A 20,936-nucleotide genomic window follows, 5' to 3' on the forward strand; every position below is an offset into this window, starting at 1 on the left:
TTCACGTTTGAACCGCCAGGAGGCAGCCTGAGGGAAAAACTAAGTGAGGGTGCCCGTTTTCTGCATTATTTTCTGAATATTTGCGCTTCCCTGAGCTGTTTTGCTGTTAGATGCAGGTTATTAGCGTCCAGTAGACCGTCCATCAATACGCCATATATCTAAATTCTAGTTGTTTTAGTCTTCTAGATACTTTATATTTTCTTCATAGATCTCTTCTTATGAACCCTCATATTGATTTCAATCCTTTACTTGTATATTCGGCTCTGCACAATTTATCGTTGGTCAGTCAAGTAGAACAGCTATTTGTAATGACCCCAACGAATAGGTTACCCTTCTGACGGAATTCATTCCAAATAGATATTGTTCTGGATTTGACTTTTATTCAAGCATCAAGATGAGTTTCACAGACGAAATGGACGAGAAACTTATTGAATTAGTTCGAATTCACCCTGCGTTATATAGCTTAAGACACAAGAATTACAAAGACAACTCTGTAAAAGGCAACCTATGGAGATTGATCTCATCGAAGTTGGATAGAACAGGTACTACGTTATTTCAGCTTGTTTTGGTAATGATGAGAAGGAAAGAGTTGTTTGTAATAATGTTTGGGACTACATGATTCATGGTAGGCGACGGACGTTAATAAAAGTTATTATTGTACTTTTAACTCTAAAACGACGGCATTTAGTACAATAATTTATCCAAAATATTTTGTATTCACAAAGAAACTATTACTGAAACCATCAATGAAGTTACATTTGTCCCACTGCAAACAATGATACCCTGCATTTAAAGATAATTCTAAAGCAGGATTTGTTTCCATAACTTCAGTGCTCATTCATAATATGACCACCACAGCTTACAAAAAAAAAAAAAAAACTGTTGTAGCAAGTTTTATTACTTTCGTTGCTATGAATATGTTTTCTTTCATAATCGTACGTTATTCTCTGTTGCAGTATATAACAATGCTCAGTAGTGAATCCGTATTAATTTGAGAATTACTTTTCTTTAATACAGAAAAAATAAAAACAAGAGGAGTAATTGTGATTTCTTTTTACAAACCAACCGCTCTTTTATGCAATCTCCTGCCCTTAATTTATTAACTTCTAAGAACATTTTTAACTCTTAGGGGATTGTTATGTAAACGTATGGACATTTTATTGGTAAGTTTCAGCTATTTTTAAATCCGCCCCTTATAATCATTAGGTGGAAAACCCAAAAGAGGTGAACTTCGCAGTGATAAAGACTGGAATATTAATTGAGTGATGTGATTATTATTTATCATCAGAGAGGGATGTCAATGAATGCAGTTGAAAGAATTTAACAATTGACATGGTTGTTATTATTAAGACAGAATAAATTTTGAAATAAGGGAATCAATGTTCTCTCTAATTTTATTTACATAATTCATTGTTCAGTAGGGGTAGGAGCAGATTGCTAACTTTTCCCTTGTGATTTTCATTGTTCGTGAAAGAGTGAAATAAGCAGTTTTAAAACTGCTTTTAATATTCTACTTCGCCTATTTACTTATAATTTTCCATAAAATATTTGCATCCATCTTAATCTGTTAATTGAAAGAAGGAACTCGTTCACTTACATGTGCTGACAATTATTATTGCTACAAAAATGTTTTATCTTTATTAACTTTCAAGTACAAAGAATAATGAACAAAGTTTATATAAGATAGACAAGATTTAGATTAGCCTATATATGAATGTGCAATTTCTAACTCAAAATTACAAATATTCAGCTATGGAAACAAAAAAACTGACTGAAATTTAAGTATTGTACTAAATTGAACAAAACCCTATAATCTGCGATTTAAGGAAAAAGCACAACATAAAATTAAAGACAATAGAAATATAAGGCATAATAACAAACAAACCATATGTCTTAATTGATAAATACTTAGTTGAAATTAGCACTTTTTTAAAAAATCATTAATTGTTGAAGAGAATCTTCGACGACAGCACATATTGATGCATGTGGGGGTCCTTTCCACACACAAAATAAATGTGTAAACTTAAATACATTATACATTATTGAAACAAATCTATACTCAATCAATTCGAGATATGCTCTTTTCTGATTTCAAACGCAATGAAAATGATAATAATCTCTTTCGTTATTTGAAGGAGAACAAGACTATATATGTAAAATTGACAAAACACCAGTTCTGACGTACTCAAAAGTCATCTGAAGGCAACACGCATACGTTCTTGCTTCCATAATTTAAAGAAAGAAAGAAAGAAAGAAAAAAAATTAAATCACTTCACTCTGTTAACATACTCTCTTTGCCATGGCAATTCTCCCGCCCTGCTACAAAAGTATTGCTTAAAGCTGTCTCTTATCATGAAAGCATCATGGGTAGAATTTCCTCCGTTGTCAGCTGCCAGAGGAATCATGTTGTCTTCTGGTAGTTTCAAGCTGTCAATAGTGTTTTCATTTGGGCAAGGAATTCTTTCGTTCCTGAGAAGGTTGTGGAGAATACAGGCTGACATCACAAGATCATCAACGACTTCCATCGATACTGATATAGGGGTATAGAATACCCTCCAGTACTGACACATAATCCCAAATGTATTTTCACTTGTTCTTCTTGCTCGACTGTGCCTCATGTTGAAAATACGCTTTTCTTCACTGTGCCGAGATTGCTTGTTCAGATAAGGTCTCATCACTGTAGTAGTTAAGCGAAATGCCTCATCACCAACACTGACATGAGGCAAAACAATGGCATCTAGGAGACTTTTCTCAGTTCCTGGTAATGCACTGGGGCGAGGAAATGGAAATGTTCCTTGGCTTATCATTCTGTACAGCTGAGATTTTTTGAATATTCCAGCATCACCTTCTTTTCCATATGAACCAACATCAACAAACAAGTACCTGTAGTTATGGTCCACCAAAGCGAGCAGGACTTGAAAAAGTAGCCATTATAGTTATAGCACAGAGAACCAGTCTTCTTAGGACATTTTTCTCGTACATGTTTGCCATCAATAGCACCACAACAGTTTGGGTAATTCCACTTGTTAAAAAAACCATTCGAAACTTCTTTCAACATATCCTCAGTGAGCAAAGGTATGGCCTCTCTCTTCAGCTTGCAGGATATTGCTTTCAATGTTTCCTTTACAATACAACTTATCCAGCTATGGACGATTCTGAAATGGAAGGTTAGTGATCTGAATGATTCTCCCGCGGACAAGTACCTGGAAAAAAGAGTATCCTTTAGTATTTATTTTATTAATAGTGACTATTAATATTATAAACCTATAAAATATATGCAGTGCAATATACACCTATTTCAAATACCGTACCTTATTTTACTAAGATCGATGTCCAATTATGCTATTTTCGAATTCTTAATTATTCTTAATAAGAAAAGGCTTCTCTATCAGGTCACAAAAGCTGGTAGTTCAACTACTAATAATTTACGAGAATTGTTTATACAAAGTTCGATGGAAGTCAATGTTATCGTTGGGGCACTAAAGGCAAATGTGAACTTCCAACTTCAGAACTCCCAACAATGTTATTTTCATGGACAGCCACCTAGATAACATAGACAGCCACCTTTATGGTTATCGGGTTTCTTAATGTTTATAAGGCGGCTGTCCACAATTTCATTTCATTTTTTGCTTTTCTTAAAAACCTCATAAGTGTAACCGCTATTAGTAAAATAAGGTACTTTGCATACGAGCATTTATTTGTATGTAGGCTATTGTAGAAATAGAAATTAATTATAATAATCGTAAGTGATTAATGAATGCCATTTTTGATTTCTTTAAGAAAATGAGTGCAAAACAAGGTGGCGATCGATTCGCGATACCTATAGGAAAGTGAAGACAAAGGGAAAAAACAAAACTGGTTCTGTAGCACCATCCAAATCGAAGTACAACTCTGCCAAATTTGCTTTTCTCGACGTTGCTTTGCAGGAGAGACAGTAAGTTTCAATACGTCATCCCTATGTTCTTAATTTCATTGCACATTTGTATACGTCTTTCCACGATTGGTTATTCTCCCATGATAGATAGATATAAATAGATAAATCTTGGCACTACTCAAAACATCTAATGAGGCAATTTTATTAATGTATGCTTTGTTTTTATTGCAGAACTATATCGTCATTACCAGATAAGACCGTGAATGAAAGTGAGAACCAAGGTAGTGATGAAGAAGAGTCTGAAGAAAGAAAGGACGAAATAGGTGCCAAGGAAAATGAAGAGGAGGAGGAACTAACTTTTGATGAAGAGGGCTCGTTTTCAGGAAGTGATCGGCAGTGGAAATAATTCAAAAAGAAAGATCATGCTAAAGGATAGAGCGCTTGACGAAATAAAAAAGGGTCGCGAAGATAGGATGGCTATGATGAAAGAACTCATTTCAATAAAATCAGATCGGTGTACAGAAGATCATCCTGTAGAAAGTTTTTTCAAAAGTATGGCAAAAATAGTGATGGGATTTTCTCCCGAACTAATCGCCCAAACAAGGATGAAAGTTTGTGAAATTGTAACAGAGATGGAGATGTGGCATCTCTTTAATGAAAGGTCTACTCCTTCCCCGACAACTTTTTCATCACGAAATGACATGGGGGAAACCAGATCAAACATTTCAGAATTTTTTGAACTGTCTTCAGCTCAAGATGAAGTATCCACTGTACTGGCACAGTTCATCAATATACCATGATTAAAATTTATTTTTATTAGAGCTATTACAAACTTTTTTTTACAGCTTTGTCGCAGTTGACGATGAATAATTGGCAAATTATAATTATTTTGTAAGCTTAATTTTTCCATGTTCAATAAATAATCTTACATTTTTCCTAATCTTTCATTTTTATTTTGGTACCTTATGCAGACTGGCAAATTATAATTATTTTGTAATTTTTCATGTTCAATAAATAATCTTATATTTTTCCTAATCTTTAATTTTTATGTTGGTGCTTTATGCAAACTGGCAACAATATACTGTTCAGTTTTGGCAAATTATAATTATTATTTAGTAATTTTTTTATGTTCAATAAATCATCTTATAATATTTTTCCTTATATTTAATTTTTATATTGATATCTTATGAAAAACTGGCAACAATATACTATTTGGTGTTTCAAATATACTAATAGAAATTATTTTTGAAAATCTCAGTCATGTTCGTTTTCTTATATAGTAAGTTAAAGTCTATTAAACTATTTTACTCACCTTAGTGTAACACAAAGTTTCTCCTCAGGTGAGATGGTTCTTCGATACTTGCTAGTCAGTATCTTCGTAATATCTTCCTTAATTAAATACAAAATTCTGTAGAAAAGGTCCCTTGAGACTCTAAAATAACTTCTGAATTTTGTTTCACTGTCAATCAAATGGCGTTTCACAAGAATATTGTAAACACCCACACTTTTCCTATTCTTGAAGATATTACCGTCTTCACCAAAAAAAACGCAGGATCATTTCCTCTTCATCATCATCTTCCTCTTCCAGCATTAGCAAACAGGCGACGAGATCTATTGGACACACCATGCGCTCAGTGACTGATCCACGCAATCTTGCAGCCAGAGAAACCACAAGCCTCGCAGCGTCATTGCGAAGATGGTTCGCAGCAGCAGCCTCGCATCTCACATCTCGCATGTGAGAGAAACCAAGGCTTGACTGCAGTAAAGGAGGAAAGGATTGACTTTCCTCCACACAAACAATCTCGTATCCTTCTCACAGTTTTCAAGCAGCACATGAGTGCGCGTCATTTAAAACTCGATCAACCAAGGTTTTCTTACAGCTGTGAACTTAAAAATTATCGAATCCTCCTCGAATTTCAAGGCACATATTTTATTTGGTATTTACTTTCAAAAGAAGAAAAATGTAAGGAAGACTTTCCTAGCTTCCCTCACCTGAGGAACCGTCACTGAGAGAAACGAATGAAATATGATTGGAAATATCGACATTGTGATGACCAACACACTACTTAAGAAGGAAGAGAGAAAAGCAAGAGGCCCATTCGTCATTGATCTGTAGAAGTGCGATTTCGATTCCGAGGAACAGAAAAACAAACATTAGTTACAAGCTCTGAGTATTTGCCTTTGCACCACTCAGAACAGCAGTCAAGCAGTGTGATTCTGACTTCGAATCGAAGCCTTCTGCTGCACAGGCTCGCTTGTCTCTACCAAAATTATCTTCAGCAGCCTTCAGGACAGGTGTCTCGAAGAGTAACGTGGCTCTAATTGCGACAGCTGCACTACAAGATGCAGGAATATCTACTGAGAATAAAGGCCTCCCCACACCAGCGAAATATTCGTCGCAGCCACAGCTGCGAATATTTTGCGTATACAGCGGCAACGAAATTTGCACGTTACCCCACACCGACGCGAAATATTCGCAGTGCTGACAGAGACCAAATTTCGCGTATGCAGAGGAATATCATGTCGTAGCTCCTATGATAGTCAATCAATGGGACTGTTATTGTTATGATTGGCAGGTCAATGTCTGAGGAAAGCATGGAACAAATTTTGAAATAAAAATTGTTTTTAAAACGCGGGGGAAAAAAGATACTAATTTGGAAGTGATCTGTTCAAAATAGACATTTAGACCTTCAGAAGTGGTTAGCAGTAAACTTTTTTATTTTTCACGTTAGATGGGGGGGTCAAAGGGATTGAAATGTTGAGAAAGAATGGAAATTACTTTTAAAAGTTGCTGCTATTCAAAATCTTTACTGGTTTTCAAGTTACGGCGAGTTAAAGAAAAGAGTATTTTTTTACTTGGCGAAGAACTCAAGACAACCTCTTGCCTGCTAATACAGAAATCTTTGCTCTGATTTCAAATCCGCTTACAAAATACTTCCATTGCTTAAATTGTTTTAATTACTCGTATGTGTTTTGAAATGTAATAATAAATATTAAAATAAATGTAATTAAAATGTAAATAATGCAATTAAAAATAAATGTAATCACAATATTAAAATAAATATAGTTACAATATTAAAATAAATGTAACTGAAATATTAGAATACATTTAATTAAATTATTAAAAGAAAAGAATAAAAATGTCGAACGATGATACCTAGTATTTAACCTTAGATGTTGTGCTTGCGGTTGCAAACGTTGTCAAAGAACTTAGAGCTCTGGAGGAGAGAACACATAGAAAAAAGAAAGAAGTGTGGGTGAGAAAGTGAAGTCCACGCAGAAAAATACAAAAGTGCATCAGAAACAAGAAATTAAAGATATCTGAAAAGATAAATTACCTATGAAACGAATATTCAGAGAATCCCTCATAACATGAATTACCATTCCAGGACATATAAATAATTTAAAATAAAAGATCATTTATTAGTAGTAATATATTTTTTATTCCTACCCAGAGAGATGACATTGGAAGATTCTCGGTCATTTAGCAATTTTCTAGGAATTGATGAGAGTACGTTCAACAAACTCCTAACACGATATAAATCATTTTAGTGTCATGAAATCAATACATTCACATTTAGAAACAATTATTATACTTTAATTGTCCGCGTTTCTATTATAATTATAATCTACGTCCAAACCCCCTCAATAACATATTTTTCATGTTTTTTTTTTTCATCATTAGATACAAAAAGAAAACCATATTGACTTTTATTAAACTTTTTAGCAAACTAATACTCCCTTGAATGTATAATGGCTACATTCACTAAAATGCGCTCTCAACGCAGAAAGTATCATAAAATTCATACAGATTTGCAGTTCTAAATATATGATCGTGCAAAAATAGTATACAATACACGTGTGTTAAGTGCGTAACAAAATCTCGAAAACAGAAGAGACTCTACTTCGTCTCGTCTTTTCTAACTTTTCTCTGATTCTGTTATAATGCGTCCTTCAAGAGAAGGAAGACAACAGATGATGCCAAGTCTAAAATCTGGGAGGGGTTTGTCCCACAAGTACTGACATTCGCGTATAATTAATAAAATTATCCTGTTTATGTGTAAGTGTAAGTGTGAAGCAGTATCTGCTATGTGTATATTTTTTCTAATTTTTTCGGCGATGTATGAAGTGGAGGGGGAAAGAAACTGGCCACCCTACTCCATTATCTCCTGGCCTAGTTGCCTCATAAGTGGTGCCTTCTTGGTATCATTTGTGAGATTCAGACTTTTCTTCGGAAAATTGACTAAACAATCCTAAAATGTATTTAATATTTAAAAATAAATTGCAAGTCGGTTATTTTAACATTATGTAGACAAATATCGCATAATAAAATAAAAATATTAGCTTAAGTCTAAAAATATTGATTTGATTGAGCTGTAGTGACACCAAACGCGAGTACTAATGTTAGGAGATACAGCGCAAATCTGTAAGGTTTAATGAAAACAATTAATAGGCCTATTTATGTTTATTGAAACAACTCTTCTGTACTAGCTAATACAAAAGTTCCTAGAGTATTTCATAGGAATAAAATATGAATGAGATTAGTTTTGACAAAAAATTGCTATTAAATATAGGCTTACATGTTTGCTTTTAAGAATGAAACCTTTCCTAAACTAAGAAAATTATTAACTTTGAACTGTAAAACCTTAGTAAGATGTTAAATGACGCAAACTTCATATACGTAGGTTCTCTAGAAATACATTTCTGTACTAAGCAATGCTATGATATTCTGGACTGATAAAAGTCAACAAAGATGCGAATATGAAATCATTCCTTATAGACAGGCAGTATGTAGGCTAGAATTTTTCTCCTAAGATATGTTAAAGATGTGAATAACTTACCACTTTCATTAAATTCCAATTGCATTGCATCTCATATTGCCCTTTTCCCTTACCTACTTGTAATCCTCTAGAATAAATCGTATAAAACACAAAGCAGAGGTTAAATGAAAAATACAATATGATTGCGGAGAGAAGACGGAACAATGATAAATTTAAAAATAAAGTACAATTTGATTTCGGAGAAACATGAGATGAAAATACATTGAAGAGTAATGAAATGAAGTGGAAAAAAAAATACATAGTAAGTTTATTATAAAAGTGATTGTGTAAAATGGATAATGAATCTCTCAATACCATTAGACAAATTTTGTTAATGTTCTCATTAGAAAATTTAAGAGAAAGGAGAATGGTTTTGGTTAACTTAAATGAAGTTCCCCTAGCGCCAAAAAGAAGTCCTTTCACTTCCCATGTATTAATATTCATTTTGTATCTCTCACTGAAGTGAGGAATACATGGGTTGAAAATAGACTTCTTTTCATCGTTAATGTTATTGGCTTGTTGATCATCCTTCTCAAAATGGACAGTGGGGTCAAGAATGAGGCTTCTTTGATTCCGGCGATCGATGGCTATAATGTCTGCTCTTCTCATTGACCCATTCTCAGCCAAGCAGTGCACTTCTTCGTAAACCTCCCACTTTGCCTTCCAAAGAGTGGTTGCGATGGAACTTCTCACTTTATGGTGGCGATTGTTCCTCAGTAGTTCTCCTTTAGGGCAATAACCCAAAACATGCCCAAGGGTTTCTACTTTGCTGCATCCTGGATGACGACAGTTTTGATCTTGAAAGGAACGATCTGGCACCGATCGTACTGCTGCAATGTTTGTGGACATCTTTATGGCATTGGTCCACTCTAAGGATGATATCCCTCTTCTATTACTAATCCGTTTTTTGGATCTTCACTGTAAGTTACCACTCCTTAGCCTTTTTGTGGAAGAGACACCAATTATTAAACGACCTCCACCATAACTCAGATCTTAAACTTCGGCCTGTCATCGAATGTGCTTCTACGTTGTTGGGAATGTTTAATTGTGAAAGAGCTTCTTGTTTTTCAGTTTCAAGATTCCTGCATGCATTTATTAATATAAGTGTTTATTAATGAACATTTTCGCCTTTTTTTTTTTTTTTTTTTTTTTTTTTTTTTTTTTTTTTTTTTTTCCCGGCATCGTCAGATTTGTAGAAGCAATATCTATTACTAGTACCGTACCATAAAAGTGGACAATTTTGCACCATATTTTAAGGTTTTCTTAGAATAACTCGACAAAAAATTATTTTTGTGCTTCTTAAAAAATATATGAAGAGCTCAGAGCAAAAGGCGACTAACCCACAATTACAAAATGAGTAATTAAGGGTTGAAATTAAGAGGATCCTGACAAAAAATGTTTGGTTTCACAATTTATTTTAATTGCTCTACATTGAATAAATACAAAAATATAGCATGAATCTATAATAACAATGTATAGTTTTGAAAAAAAGGCTTAATAATAAACAATATAAAATCATTATCATCATCATCAGCATCATCATTAAAAATTATAAAAAATGTCCTTTGTTCAAAGAACTATCTGATTCGTCTTGTCCCCATAGAGGGAGCTCCTGCTTAGCTAGAAGACAAATAGTGTCAATGATTCGCATCAATACGGCTGTATTTTTCTTTACCCCTTCATTGTATTTATTGGTATCAGTTCTTCGTTGATCATCAAGTAAAGTACCAATTCACTGTTTGCCGAAAAGTTTTGATTTCAGGAAACACTACATGAGTTTGAGATTTTGAATGTTTTTGCTGTGGACTACACAGGTGATTTAATCAGCAAATCCATGCTTACTCCAAACCTCATTTTTGTTAGAAAACAATAAGCATGGCCAGCAAAATAACCTGTTTGAAATTTCACAACCTGCTAACCATTCTACATTTTCATATTGTGAAACAGAAAAATGTCTAATGTATTATCCGCTTTTTGTTTTGTATTGTTGCACTGAATTCGGAAGTGGCGGGATAGTTCTACCCTTATTCGCTATATGTAATTATTTCTCTTCTAGTGGGCGAGAAGGGAATGATTTTTGCAAAATATATTTTGCAGTATACATTTCCAAGTGCTATTATCATTAAATGAGTAATTTAAATTGTTCACCTGCGCTGGCACACGGCTATGATCCCTAATAAAACCTGAACACATTAAATTCACTCACACAAGCAGTAAATACAGACGTCAAACACAATATTTTATAAGGCTACAATTGACAACTTGAGCTGCCTGTATACAGGACGACTGCCTGTATACAGTATCCCCACCACTCCACTGTGCACACGCAGAGAATTATAGCAGTAACTGTCAACTGAGAATGTTCTTTTGTACGTACAGGACAACCAAACCAGACTTCATTCCACTTCGTCAGGCAGAGCGTACAAACAATGCAGTGGAAGAAATTCATAGTAAATTTCAGAAGATGGTCGCTGCTCATCATGCGAGTGTTTGGAGGTTAATTCAAAACATCAAAGATGAACAACACGAGAATGAAACTCTCATACATCAAATTCGAGTAGGTCATCGAAATATTAGGCCTCCAGTTAATGAAATAAACATAGGGTACCAAAGAAACCAACAATGGATAGAGGCAATCGTCAGGAGATATCATGAATACAAAGACAGGAATGATATAAAACACTACCTTCGTGCAATATCTTATCACTTAAAAATTCATGGACAGTCAGAAGAGGAAGGTCAAGAATAAAAAATGCATTGTAAATTGGAGATTTCTGTATGTTTATACGTACATAAAAAATTATGATCTCATATAGGACATTTTACATAAAAATGCATTGGAGATTTCTGTGTGTTTATACGTACATAAAAATTATGATCTCATATAGGACATTTTACATAAAAAATCATTGTAAATTGGAGATTTCTTGTGTGTTTATATATTAAAAATTACGATCTCAAGTATAGGACATTAAAACAAGTGGTTATTTAATTCTATAGACATTTATATAAGTGGACATTGTATTTGTTGACATTTAATTTTTATGGACATTTATGTAAGTGGACATTTCTGTTTGTGGACGTACTGAAATGGACATTTTAATCTCCAACCAAACGAAAACGTATTTAGACAAATAATTTACATTTGAAAGTCATAAGCATAAAAATAATTTACAACTTCAAAATACCTATGCAAAGTTAATATAGCTAATCCTATGTGTTATGGAAATAAAGTAAAAAAAAAAAAATTTTTTTTCCAGACAAAAAGTTACTATTTAAATATAGGGTTATTATAAAGTAGGCTAACTATCATAATTAAGCAAAGAAGAGACGATTGTACTACTTGGGTCATGTTGTGAGAATGGAAGAGGAGAGAGTTCCCAAGAAGATTCTTGATCAACACCCAGAAGGTAGGAAGAAACAAGGGCGATCCAGGGAGAGATGGATGGATGATGTCAGCGAAGATGTGCAGATGCTGGAAATAAAGAACTGGAGGTGTGCTGTGGACAAGAAAGATTGGGCGAGAGAGACCAGGGTTCTTCATGGACTGTAGCGCCAGGAGAATGAATGAATAACTATAATTCAAATTAATATAATTACTAAAGAAATGGACCAAACAAAATGAAATAAGTGGCTATGGATTGGAATGTGCATACAACATAACCTTGTCATGAAACTAGATAACAAATAATTTTTCTACATTTTTTTTATTTTTTATTTTTTTACAATTAGCTAGAATTCCTGCCTCGCTACAAATAATTCAAAAGTCTAGCATTATCACACGACACAATATTTTGTACTCATGAGCGAATGTCCAAACTATTTTTCCTCTTGAAGTGCTTGATTTCAAAAATAGTATAATTCGAATTCAATAATAAGAGCTTTAATACAATTATCAATTTAAAAAAACCGATTTTTGTAAACAGCAAACTAACATTATATAAGATAACATTATAAGATATACGAGGGTCGTACTGGAAGTCATGAACAACCCACTGTTATAATGCCTAATTTTTATTTTTTAAACAAACCAGGCACATCATCTTGATCTACAGACTTTTCTGTCACTTTTGAATATAGTATCCATTTCTTTGCACATATTTTTCTGACCTTTCTGTAAGTTTGAAAATTCCCTTGTGTTAGAAGTCTATTTCAGCTTCCTGAAGACAATGATACTTTCTGGATCTCCTCCAGCATCTCGTAGCCACCGGCGTGGCTCAGTCAGTTAAGGCGCTTGTCTGCTGGTCTGAAGTTGCGCTCGGGCGCGGGTTCGATCTCCAAATCAGGACTGTAGGGAGAATGCGAAAGAGTTTCTCACTCAAATGTCCTGATTTTCTCCATGGTGACACGAGCAGTGAGAGTCAGTGTGTTACAGATAATCCTCTTCCCAGATCGTTTCTCACACAATGCAAGATGGAGCTTCAAAAGTATCTGGATATAGCAAACAGCATTTATGGTCTGTCCAGTTTCAAGAAATTCATCCAGAATGCATCCCAGAAATCAACTCTTTTCTTGTTGCATTCAGTGGACACAGTTCAAGGGCGACCGCTACGAGGCTTATCTTGGATGCTCATGTTCCCATTTTTGAAATGTTTCACCCATCTCCTAACATGCTGGTGCCCATTCAGACATCTTAGTATGCACGCTGAAATCTGAGGTGAATTTCAGTAGCAGATTTTTCCTCTTTAACAAGGAATTCAATGACAGCACACTGTCAAAACGAAACATCACTGTCGGCCATTTTGCAAACATTGTCTGTGCTCATGTGATAGAAGCTAATGACGCTACAATATGCAATACTTAGTGTAAAGTCTGTAGATTACGATCATGCAGTCGTTTTTGTTACAATGTTGGAATTGGAATTATAGCAATGGGTTGCTCATGACTTTCAGTACGACCCTCGTATCATGAGAATTTGTTCGAAATTAATACATGTAACTAGTACTTAAATCATAAAATTTATAATTTAAATCAAATATCTATGCTTTAGCATTGAAAATATGCCTTTTTGTGCAATGCGTAACATTAAAAATTAAAGTCTATCTTCTTATTTGAGTGCAGAGTAAATGATTTTATTTCTGTATGTCTTGTAGATGATAGTTCAAGAAGATAAACTGGAAATGGAATATCATTGATAACATGATAAAGAACTAAATTGTTAAAATATACGTATAATGTCATTATCATGACACCGTCTCATTGTTTTGCATATGTACCGAGATATGTACTGCAGTATATTATCAGATCAAAAGTGTGGCTCTGAAGTTAAGAAAAAAAGCATCTGTTAATATTCACATATCATAGCCATGCATGCAAACTTATCATCATAACTTCCTGCTGAGGTGTGTATAATAGTTATTTATCTTAATGGCTAAAATGGACTATAATGTTTGAGTCAGATGTTCATGACATGAACACATAGCATGAGTGTCATAATTTCTCACGAACACATAATGGATTTTTAGCCATGTGTAATATACAACGTTTTATCTTATTCGAGTAATTATTTTTCTTATTTATAATATTAGTTAGCCAAAATAAATTGTTTAAAGTCCTAGCATGATGTAAAAATTCCTTTGTTGCTAATTTAGCGACTGGATATAAATGAAAAAATTAGAACTAAGATACCTTTATTTCATATTTTATCCAACACTTCCTAATAAAATAGCTCGTTGCTATGTTGATATTTCATGCATACAGTTATCCTTCATATTCATGTCAACATTGCTAGGGACAATTTGTTTGCTATTTTTGTTGTTATACTTACTTGATGCCATAGTAACTAGTAAAAGATAAAGGTATCCCCGTCACATGCCGTGAAGGCACCTGGGGACATGGCGGTAGATCCCCATGCTTTCCATGACCTCGGCACTAGAATGAGGTAGTGTGGTCAGCACCATGCTCTGATCGCCTTTTACCCCAGGGAAAGACCCACTATTCAATTTTATAGGAGGCTGAGTGAACCTCAGGGCTGTTCTGGACGTTTGGCAATGAGAAAATTCAGTCACTACTGGGGATCGAACCCTGGTACCTTTCAGTCTGTAACCAGCTGCCCTATCAACTGAGCTACCCAGCCGCCCATAGTGACTAGTAGCTTTTGTAAATTTTTACTGGCTTAATGTTCAGTGTTCCTAGCAACAGTGACATGAATATTAAGGATAACTTTATTATTATATTTAATATTAAATAATTATCATATTTTTTTTATTATTATAATGATTTATTAAACGTTGTTTCGGATAAAATATTGTATACCACACAAGAGCAAACAGATTTCATGCACTCACTGAAATTATCACTCTCAGCTTGCACCTCGGGTGCTAAATAATAAAATCTTGCTTTACTCTCTTGTACCATAAATTACTATTATTGGGTAACATTTATTCAGCATGACAATGCTTTATACGAGAGAGAGAATGGTTTCCGAATTATCAACATTAACTACTCTACAGCTCTGTCTCGTGTGAGATTTGCAAAACACAAACAAACAAATAGCTACTTTGATATATAACCATGGAGAAGGGTATGATCTGCACCTGAACTTGTGAGCATTCTCTCGCACATACTCATCATAGGAAGATATGTCTGTACACCTGATGAACTCCGTCCACTTGCCGTAAAGGAAATGCAGTTTCTTCTTGCTGTAGGAAATAATTATACATGTTAGATGAACCGAATTTAAATATTAATAATTGTTATGTACGAATTTTGGTACAGAGAAATCAATTTAATTTATAAAATACAAAACAAAACAGTATCAACTGTAAAAGTATATCATGCCTAATCATTTTTACACTTTAACTAATAATAATAATAATAATAATAATAATAATAATAATAATAATAATAATAATAATAATAATAATAATAATAATAATAATAATAATAATAATAATAAATGAATGAAGGGACTAAATAATAAAATTTCTTGAGTAGGCACAAAATAATTAATAAAAATTAAAAAAAAAAATGTGTGTAACATTTTGATATCTTACTTTAAGAAATGTACGACTTTTGAATGAAGGCATATGTAAGAGTACTACTTTCCCTACAAACACAACACTTTTCTCCTTTTCCAAAGCACTACAAGAAGCTTAATATTGTTGTTATTATTTAGACACAAACAAATAACTGATAAGGAAGATAATTGAAATAAGAAGTTAAATAAATTAAAATAGAAGCTTCTTGCCTTCTGAAGCAAAGTACTCATTAGAAGACAAAAACTACGCCGAGTTAATGAAATAAATTCTCACGTTATTTTCAACTTCTGTTACTAAAGCAGTAGGAGTAAGTTCTCTTGTGGATACTAAAAATCTTTAACATTTTCTCCGACAAAGTCTAAGTTGTTAAAGTTGTTAACTGCTTCTTTGTCTACATTTACATAAGAAATTGAAATATAAAAATAATTTCACCAATGGCGCACAGCACAAACAGAAATAATGTTTTAAACTCAAATGAACAACATTGTTATAAATGAGGCACTTTCTTTTGAAAATGTTATGTCAACAGGGAAGTAAAGTACATCGTCATATTTTAAGAATATGACTTTACCATGAATAAGAATTTACCATGGTTATATTACACAAATGCTCATGGATATGCACCACAGTGTCAAAATATTCGAGGTTAAAATAAATAGTCTCTCACTTGGTTTTCCATGCAAGGACAACTCTGGGAGTTCGAAGTAAATTTTTATTTTATTGAGTTAGTTTATGACACTGTATCAACATCTAGGTTATTTAGCATCTGAATGAAATGAAGGTGATAATGCTGGTGAAATGAGTCTGGGGTCCAGCACCGAAAGTTACCCAGCATTTGCTCGTATTGGGTTGAGGGAAAACCCCGGAAAAACCTCAACTAGGTAACTTGCCTCGATTGGGATTCGAACCCGGGCAACCTGGTTTCGTGGACAGACGCGCTGACAGTTACTCCACAAGTGTGGACTCGAAGTAAATACAATAAAAAACGCCAGAAGTATTAATTAACGTACAGCAAAAACAGTAATAAGGTAAACATTAGGCGGTGGAATGAAGGTGGCTTTGTTAAAACAAAAAAGAGTCACGAAGGTAACATACGAGTCATTCCATGCCAAATCACTCAGCCCACAACCTTACATCCGCTGATCTTCATGAAATTTGGCATATTTGCAGACCTTGTTAAAGAAAATATTCATACAAAATTTTAGTTCCATATGTTATATACTTTAAGGAATACAGGAATTAAAATAATTTAAGAAGTAAAGGATTTTCTAACATATGACTTTCTATTTATTGGTATAACTCAAATAGTAATTAACTTACAGACTTGAGAGAGCTCTCAATCAAAGGTTAATGAAAAAACCTTTCAAATGGTATATGACACAACCATGTTTGTAATTATTTAGTTTGCAAGGTCATGTAATTTGACCTTTGATCTTGAATAACTCAAAATATGTATCTCAAAAAATTCTGAAAAAAATTACACAGAAATGAGCAATATTAACTTTATAATTACCCAGAATATCAAACTGAGACACTAATATGTGATCATGAAATAATATTTTACATAATGATATATGCATCATAAAGCAATGTACAAGTACATAACATACAATTTACAAGTAACTTAGGCTGTAGGTTTCAAATTAACAAGTTTAAACAAGCAATAATGATAAAGTAAGTAACCATATATCTTAATTTACCTCAATACTGGCGTGCAAGATTTGAAACTCTTATGTGACATGACATTATGTTCGTCCTGTTGGAGTTCTAATATCAACTTTTGTAAGGATAGCTGTCTTTTCCACATTGAAAATGTCAGGTTTCTCAGAACATGTAAATGAATGTGAAGGTTCATATGGATGTAGAAAGCTTATTTTAACATCATCTGTATTTTCGTTCACATTTATAACACACCCTAGCCACCAGTGACCATCATACATGCAAGCAACAAACCATGTTATATCACTGAGGACTGCTACATTTTGCTTTGTAGTCAGTGATTTCCTCTTTCACTTCACAACAATGGAAAAAGATTTTCATTCTAACAATATTATGGCTGACAGGCATAATAAAGTGTACAGTAGCTTGTGTACCAGCAAATGTGCGAATATTTTGAAAGTGCTTCTGAAGCAGGAAATCCTCTTCCTCATATTCCATATTACTAGTATAATGGAAGTGACATAATCTAATATTTTTTGTACACCACTCAAATAACTGTCTTGGTGTCATGATCTGTGAGTTGTACGAACACTGCAAACTTGCACGGGCAGCCAGTCTTTTCACAGTACCTACTATACCATCACATGGACTTTTACCAAGGGATGCGACAAAGAAATGTCACTATGCTGATATAGTGAAATCTGTGTGGTGATAATATAGGTTTACAAATACTTCCGGTTTTTATACTGCGCTGCAGAACCATCAGAAAAGTAATAAACATGTTTAGGCATTCTTTTGAAATTGGATTCCAGAAACTTCATTAAATGAAGTTGGAAAAGATGAACACTAATAGTATCATACTGAAGACATTCTAATATTATAACAGAAGATCTAACGCAAGAATTTCAGAATTTCTGTAATGAGCTACAAAGGGGTGGATTGTGGATTGTTCTAATGGAACCCTTGTAAGTTAACTCATCCTGGAGAACAAATGCATAATTCTCAGCAAAATCACAAATGATAATTATATTCATTGTCACAAAAATTTTCTTTCAATTCTGTTAAGAAGTGAGACTGTTGATTCCTATGACAAAATGGGAAAGGAGCTGTTGTAATTTTTCCTCAAAGATTTAAAAAAAATCTTGTGTAGAAGAGAGAACTGTTTGGAGTATTGTTCTATTTGTAGATATCCATATTTTGTAGGTTATTTCATCAATTTCATTTACATCAAACAGATTAGCCATATATTCTATTAAACGTGAAGTACCAGGACAGTTTTCACATGATGATAAATAACACATTGGCTGTGGAGGATTACAAATTATTTTAGAAAGACAGTCTTTGTAAGTGTTAAGCGGAAAGCCTTCATGATTCGTCAACTCTTTCAACCTACAACCATCCAACATTAATCTAACATTTTGATGGATGCTGCAAATACACACACTATGGGTACCACTTGCTCCAGCCAGAACACAGTTCTTGGGTCGCAGTTCACAAAACCTGGATAGTCCTATTTTGACTTCAGGATGTTCATCTTTAAACTTCTTTAAGGTTTTCTAAAATCAGATGCTTCTGTTTATGAATCCTGGTTCCATTTTCTTTCATAGAAACAAAATCCTTCTTTCCAGGCAAACAGCGGCTTACATTATCACTGTTACAGAATGCTATTACATGCGTCACAAGGCTCCCATCAAGCTTCGTTCTGGTCTAGGACTAGGAATTACTACTATATGACACTCATTTTGTAACTGTTTTGCTTTTCTTGCCAAATAATTACAAATTCCAAATTATTTTTCACTCTGTCGAAAACTCCAATTCTTTGGAAGAACTGTCAGTATTTGAATCTTTTCTTTTCACTATTTATATTACTTTGAAATTTATCTTTCAGCTGGCTTATAGTTTCAGATTCTGGATTTTTTTTACAAATTAATTCTATTTATGCAAATCAAGATTTCAGGTATAACTCCCTGTAAAGTTGATTTGAATAATTTCGAGGGAAAAATTGTTCCGGGGCCGGGCCTCGAACCCGGGACCTTTGGTTTAACGTACCAACGCTCTACCAACTGAGCTACCGGGAACTCTACCCGACACTGATCCAATTTTTCCCTCTATATCCACAGACCTCAAAGTGGGTTGACAACCGTCAAGCAACCAACTTCGAGTGCACACTAACTCCGTGTGACTTAAATTGTGGTTTTCTGTTAACGAACAGTGACGTGTATTATGCAAATCAAGATTTCAGGTATAACTCCCTGTAAAGTTGATTTGAATAATTTCGAGGGAAAAATTGTTCCGGGGCCGGGCCTCGAACCCGGGACCTTTGGTTTAACGTACCAACGCTCTACCAACTGAGCTACCGGGAACTCTACCCGACACCGATCCAATTTTTCCCTCTATATCCACAGACCTCAAAGTGGGTTGACAACCGTCAAGCAACCAACTTCGAGTGCACACTAACTCCGTGTGACTTAAATTGTGGTTTTCTGTTAATGAACAGTGACGTGTATTATGCAAATCAAGATTTCAGGTATAACTCCCTGTAAAGTTGATTTAATTCTATTTATGTTTATTACACAGACTGTCTATACTTCCAACCTTTCAAAACTTGTACTCTACACTTAACAAATAGTAGGTACTACTTTACTGGTGGTTAATTAGTCACTGATTGGCTGTGAGTGAATAATAAAGTAATATGACTGGTCTTTATAATTTGTGCTGTGATTAGCCATAATAAGAATGCATGTTATTGGCTAGTTGACAAGTTGAAGTTTATAGTTTACTGTGGTTGGTGGTAATAAGAAAATATCATGGGCTTACAAAGAAAAGGTATTAAGTCCAAAAATGTGAAAAATGAGTTATTAATGACAATAAATACAACAAATTGCGCTTTGTCTATTGGGAAAACGAATTAAGTCTTAACTCTTATAGTTCTTTAGTAATGAAACTTTCATAAATTATTAAGTCCATGTTGACAGGAAAAGAGTATTAAGTGCACTTAATATCTTTTGCCTGTACACCTCAATATCACTTTCAGAATATCTTTAGAGGGAAAATGATTTTAGCTCATAACCTGATCAGATACACAGTGATGTATGCTAGTGATTAACATAGATTGCATATGTTTTTCTCATAAATATGAACAATTATATGATAAGACGAAGGAAATTATTACAGAACAATATTGAAGTGATTGCTAGTAAGTGACTCTTTTTAAAATATACATGATAGCCAAAACAAATAAATACTGTAATTACCTTTACATTTTGAGGTGAAGTTGTTATTTTTATGCTGTACCTAATCACTTTTTAATCTTGTTTTGGGATCCAGTAGGTTCATATTAAAACTATTTAAATAACATATTATAACATTAAAAATAATACCAAAACAGTAAATTCTAAACTTAGACCACCTAATGACAACAAGGCAGTAAATATTAAAAATTTTACTGTGGATATTTCATTTCTTATTAAAAATGTTTGATTAATAAATTAAATTTGATATGATTTGACAGAACTGAGAGAAAGGTGTAACCGATGTAACCAAGAGTATAAAATTACTCGTCTTGAATGAGTGGAACTGCAGATAGGCGAAATAAATTAAATA

The 20,936-nt window shown here is 33.7% G+C and overlaps 1 protein-coding gene and 1 long non-coding RNA gene across 10 annotated transcripts in view; one reads left to right on the forward strand and one right to left on the reverse strand.

Moving 5' to 3' along the window:
• LOC138705046 (uncharacterized) overlaps nucleotides 1–4,808 on the forward strand; it is a 132,682-nt gene extending 127,874 nt beyond the window's left edge. For both annotated transcript variants that reach the window (XR_011333555.1, XR_011333554.1), the window contains exons 2-3: nucleotides 3,781–3,934; nucleotides 4,106–4,808. This is a non-coding gene — a long non-coding RNA (uncharacterized lncRNA). The remainder of the gene's footprint in view (nucleotides 1–3,780; nucleotides 3,935–4,105) is intronic.
• Nucleotides 1–20,936, reverse strand: part of LOC138705045 (oxysterol-binding protein-related protein 2) — a 692,509-nt gene that overhangs the window by 79,065 nt on the left and 592,508 nt on the right. For 6 of the 8 annotated variants that reach the window (XR_011333553.1, XM_069833610.1, XM_069833616.1 and 3 more), the window contains one exon: nucleotides 15,231–15,335. The exons of 1 other annotated variant lie outside the window; for it this stretch is intronic. Coding sequence is in view for 6 of the 7 variants with exons in the window: in XM_069833610.1 (XP_069689711.1) it covers nucleotides 15,231–15,335 (105 nt within the window). In the remaining variant the exon portion in view is untranslated. Of the gene's footprint in view, nucleotides 1–8,435; nucleotides 13,809–15,230; nucleotides 15,336–20,936 lie in introns of those variants that run through there. One more of the 8 variants, XM_069833614.1, reaches the window with a different exon arrangement.

The sequence above is a fragment of the Periplaneta americana genome, chromosome 8 (genome assembly GCF_040183065.1).
Source record: "Periplaneta americana isolate PAMFEO1 chromosome 8, P.americana_PAMFEO1_priV1, whole genome shotgun sequence".
NCBI classification, from domain to species: Eukaryota; Metazoa; Arthropoda; class Insecta; order Blattodea; family Blattidae; genus Periplaneta; species Periplaneta americana.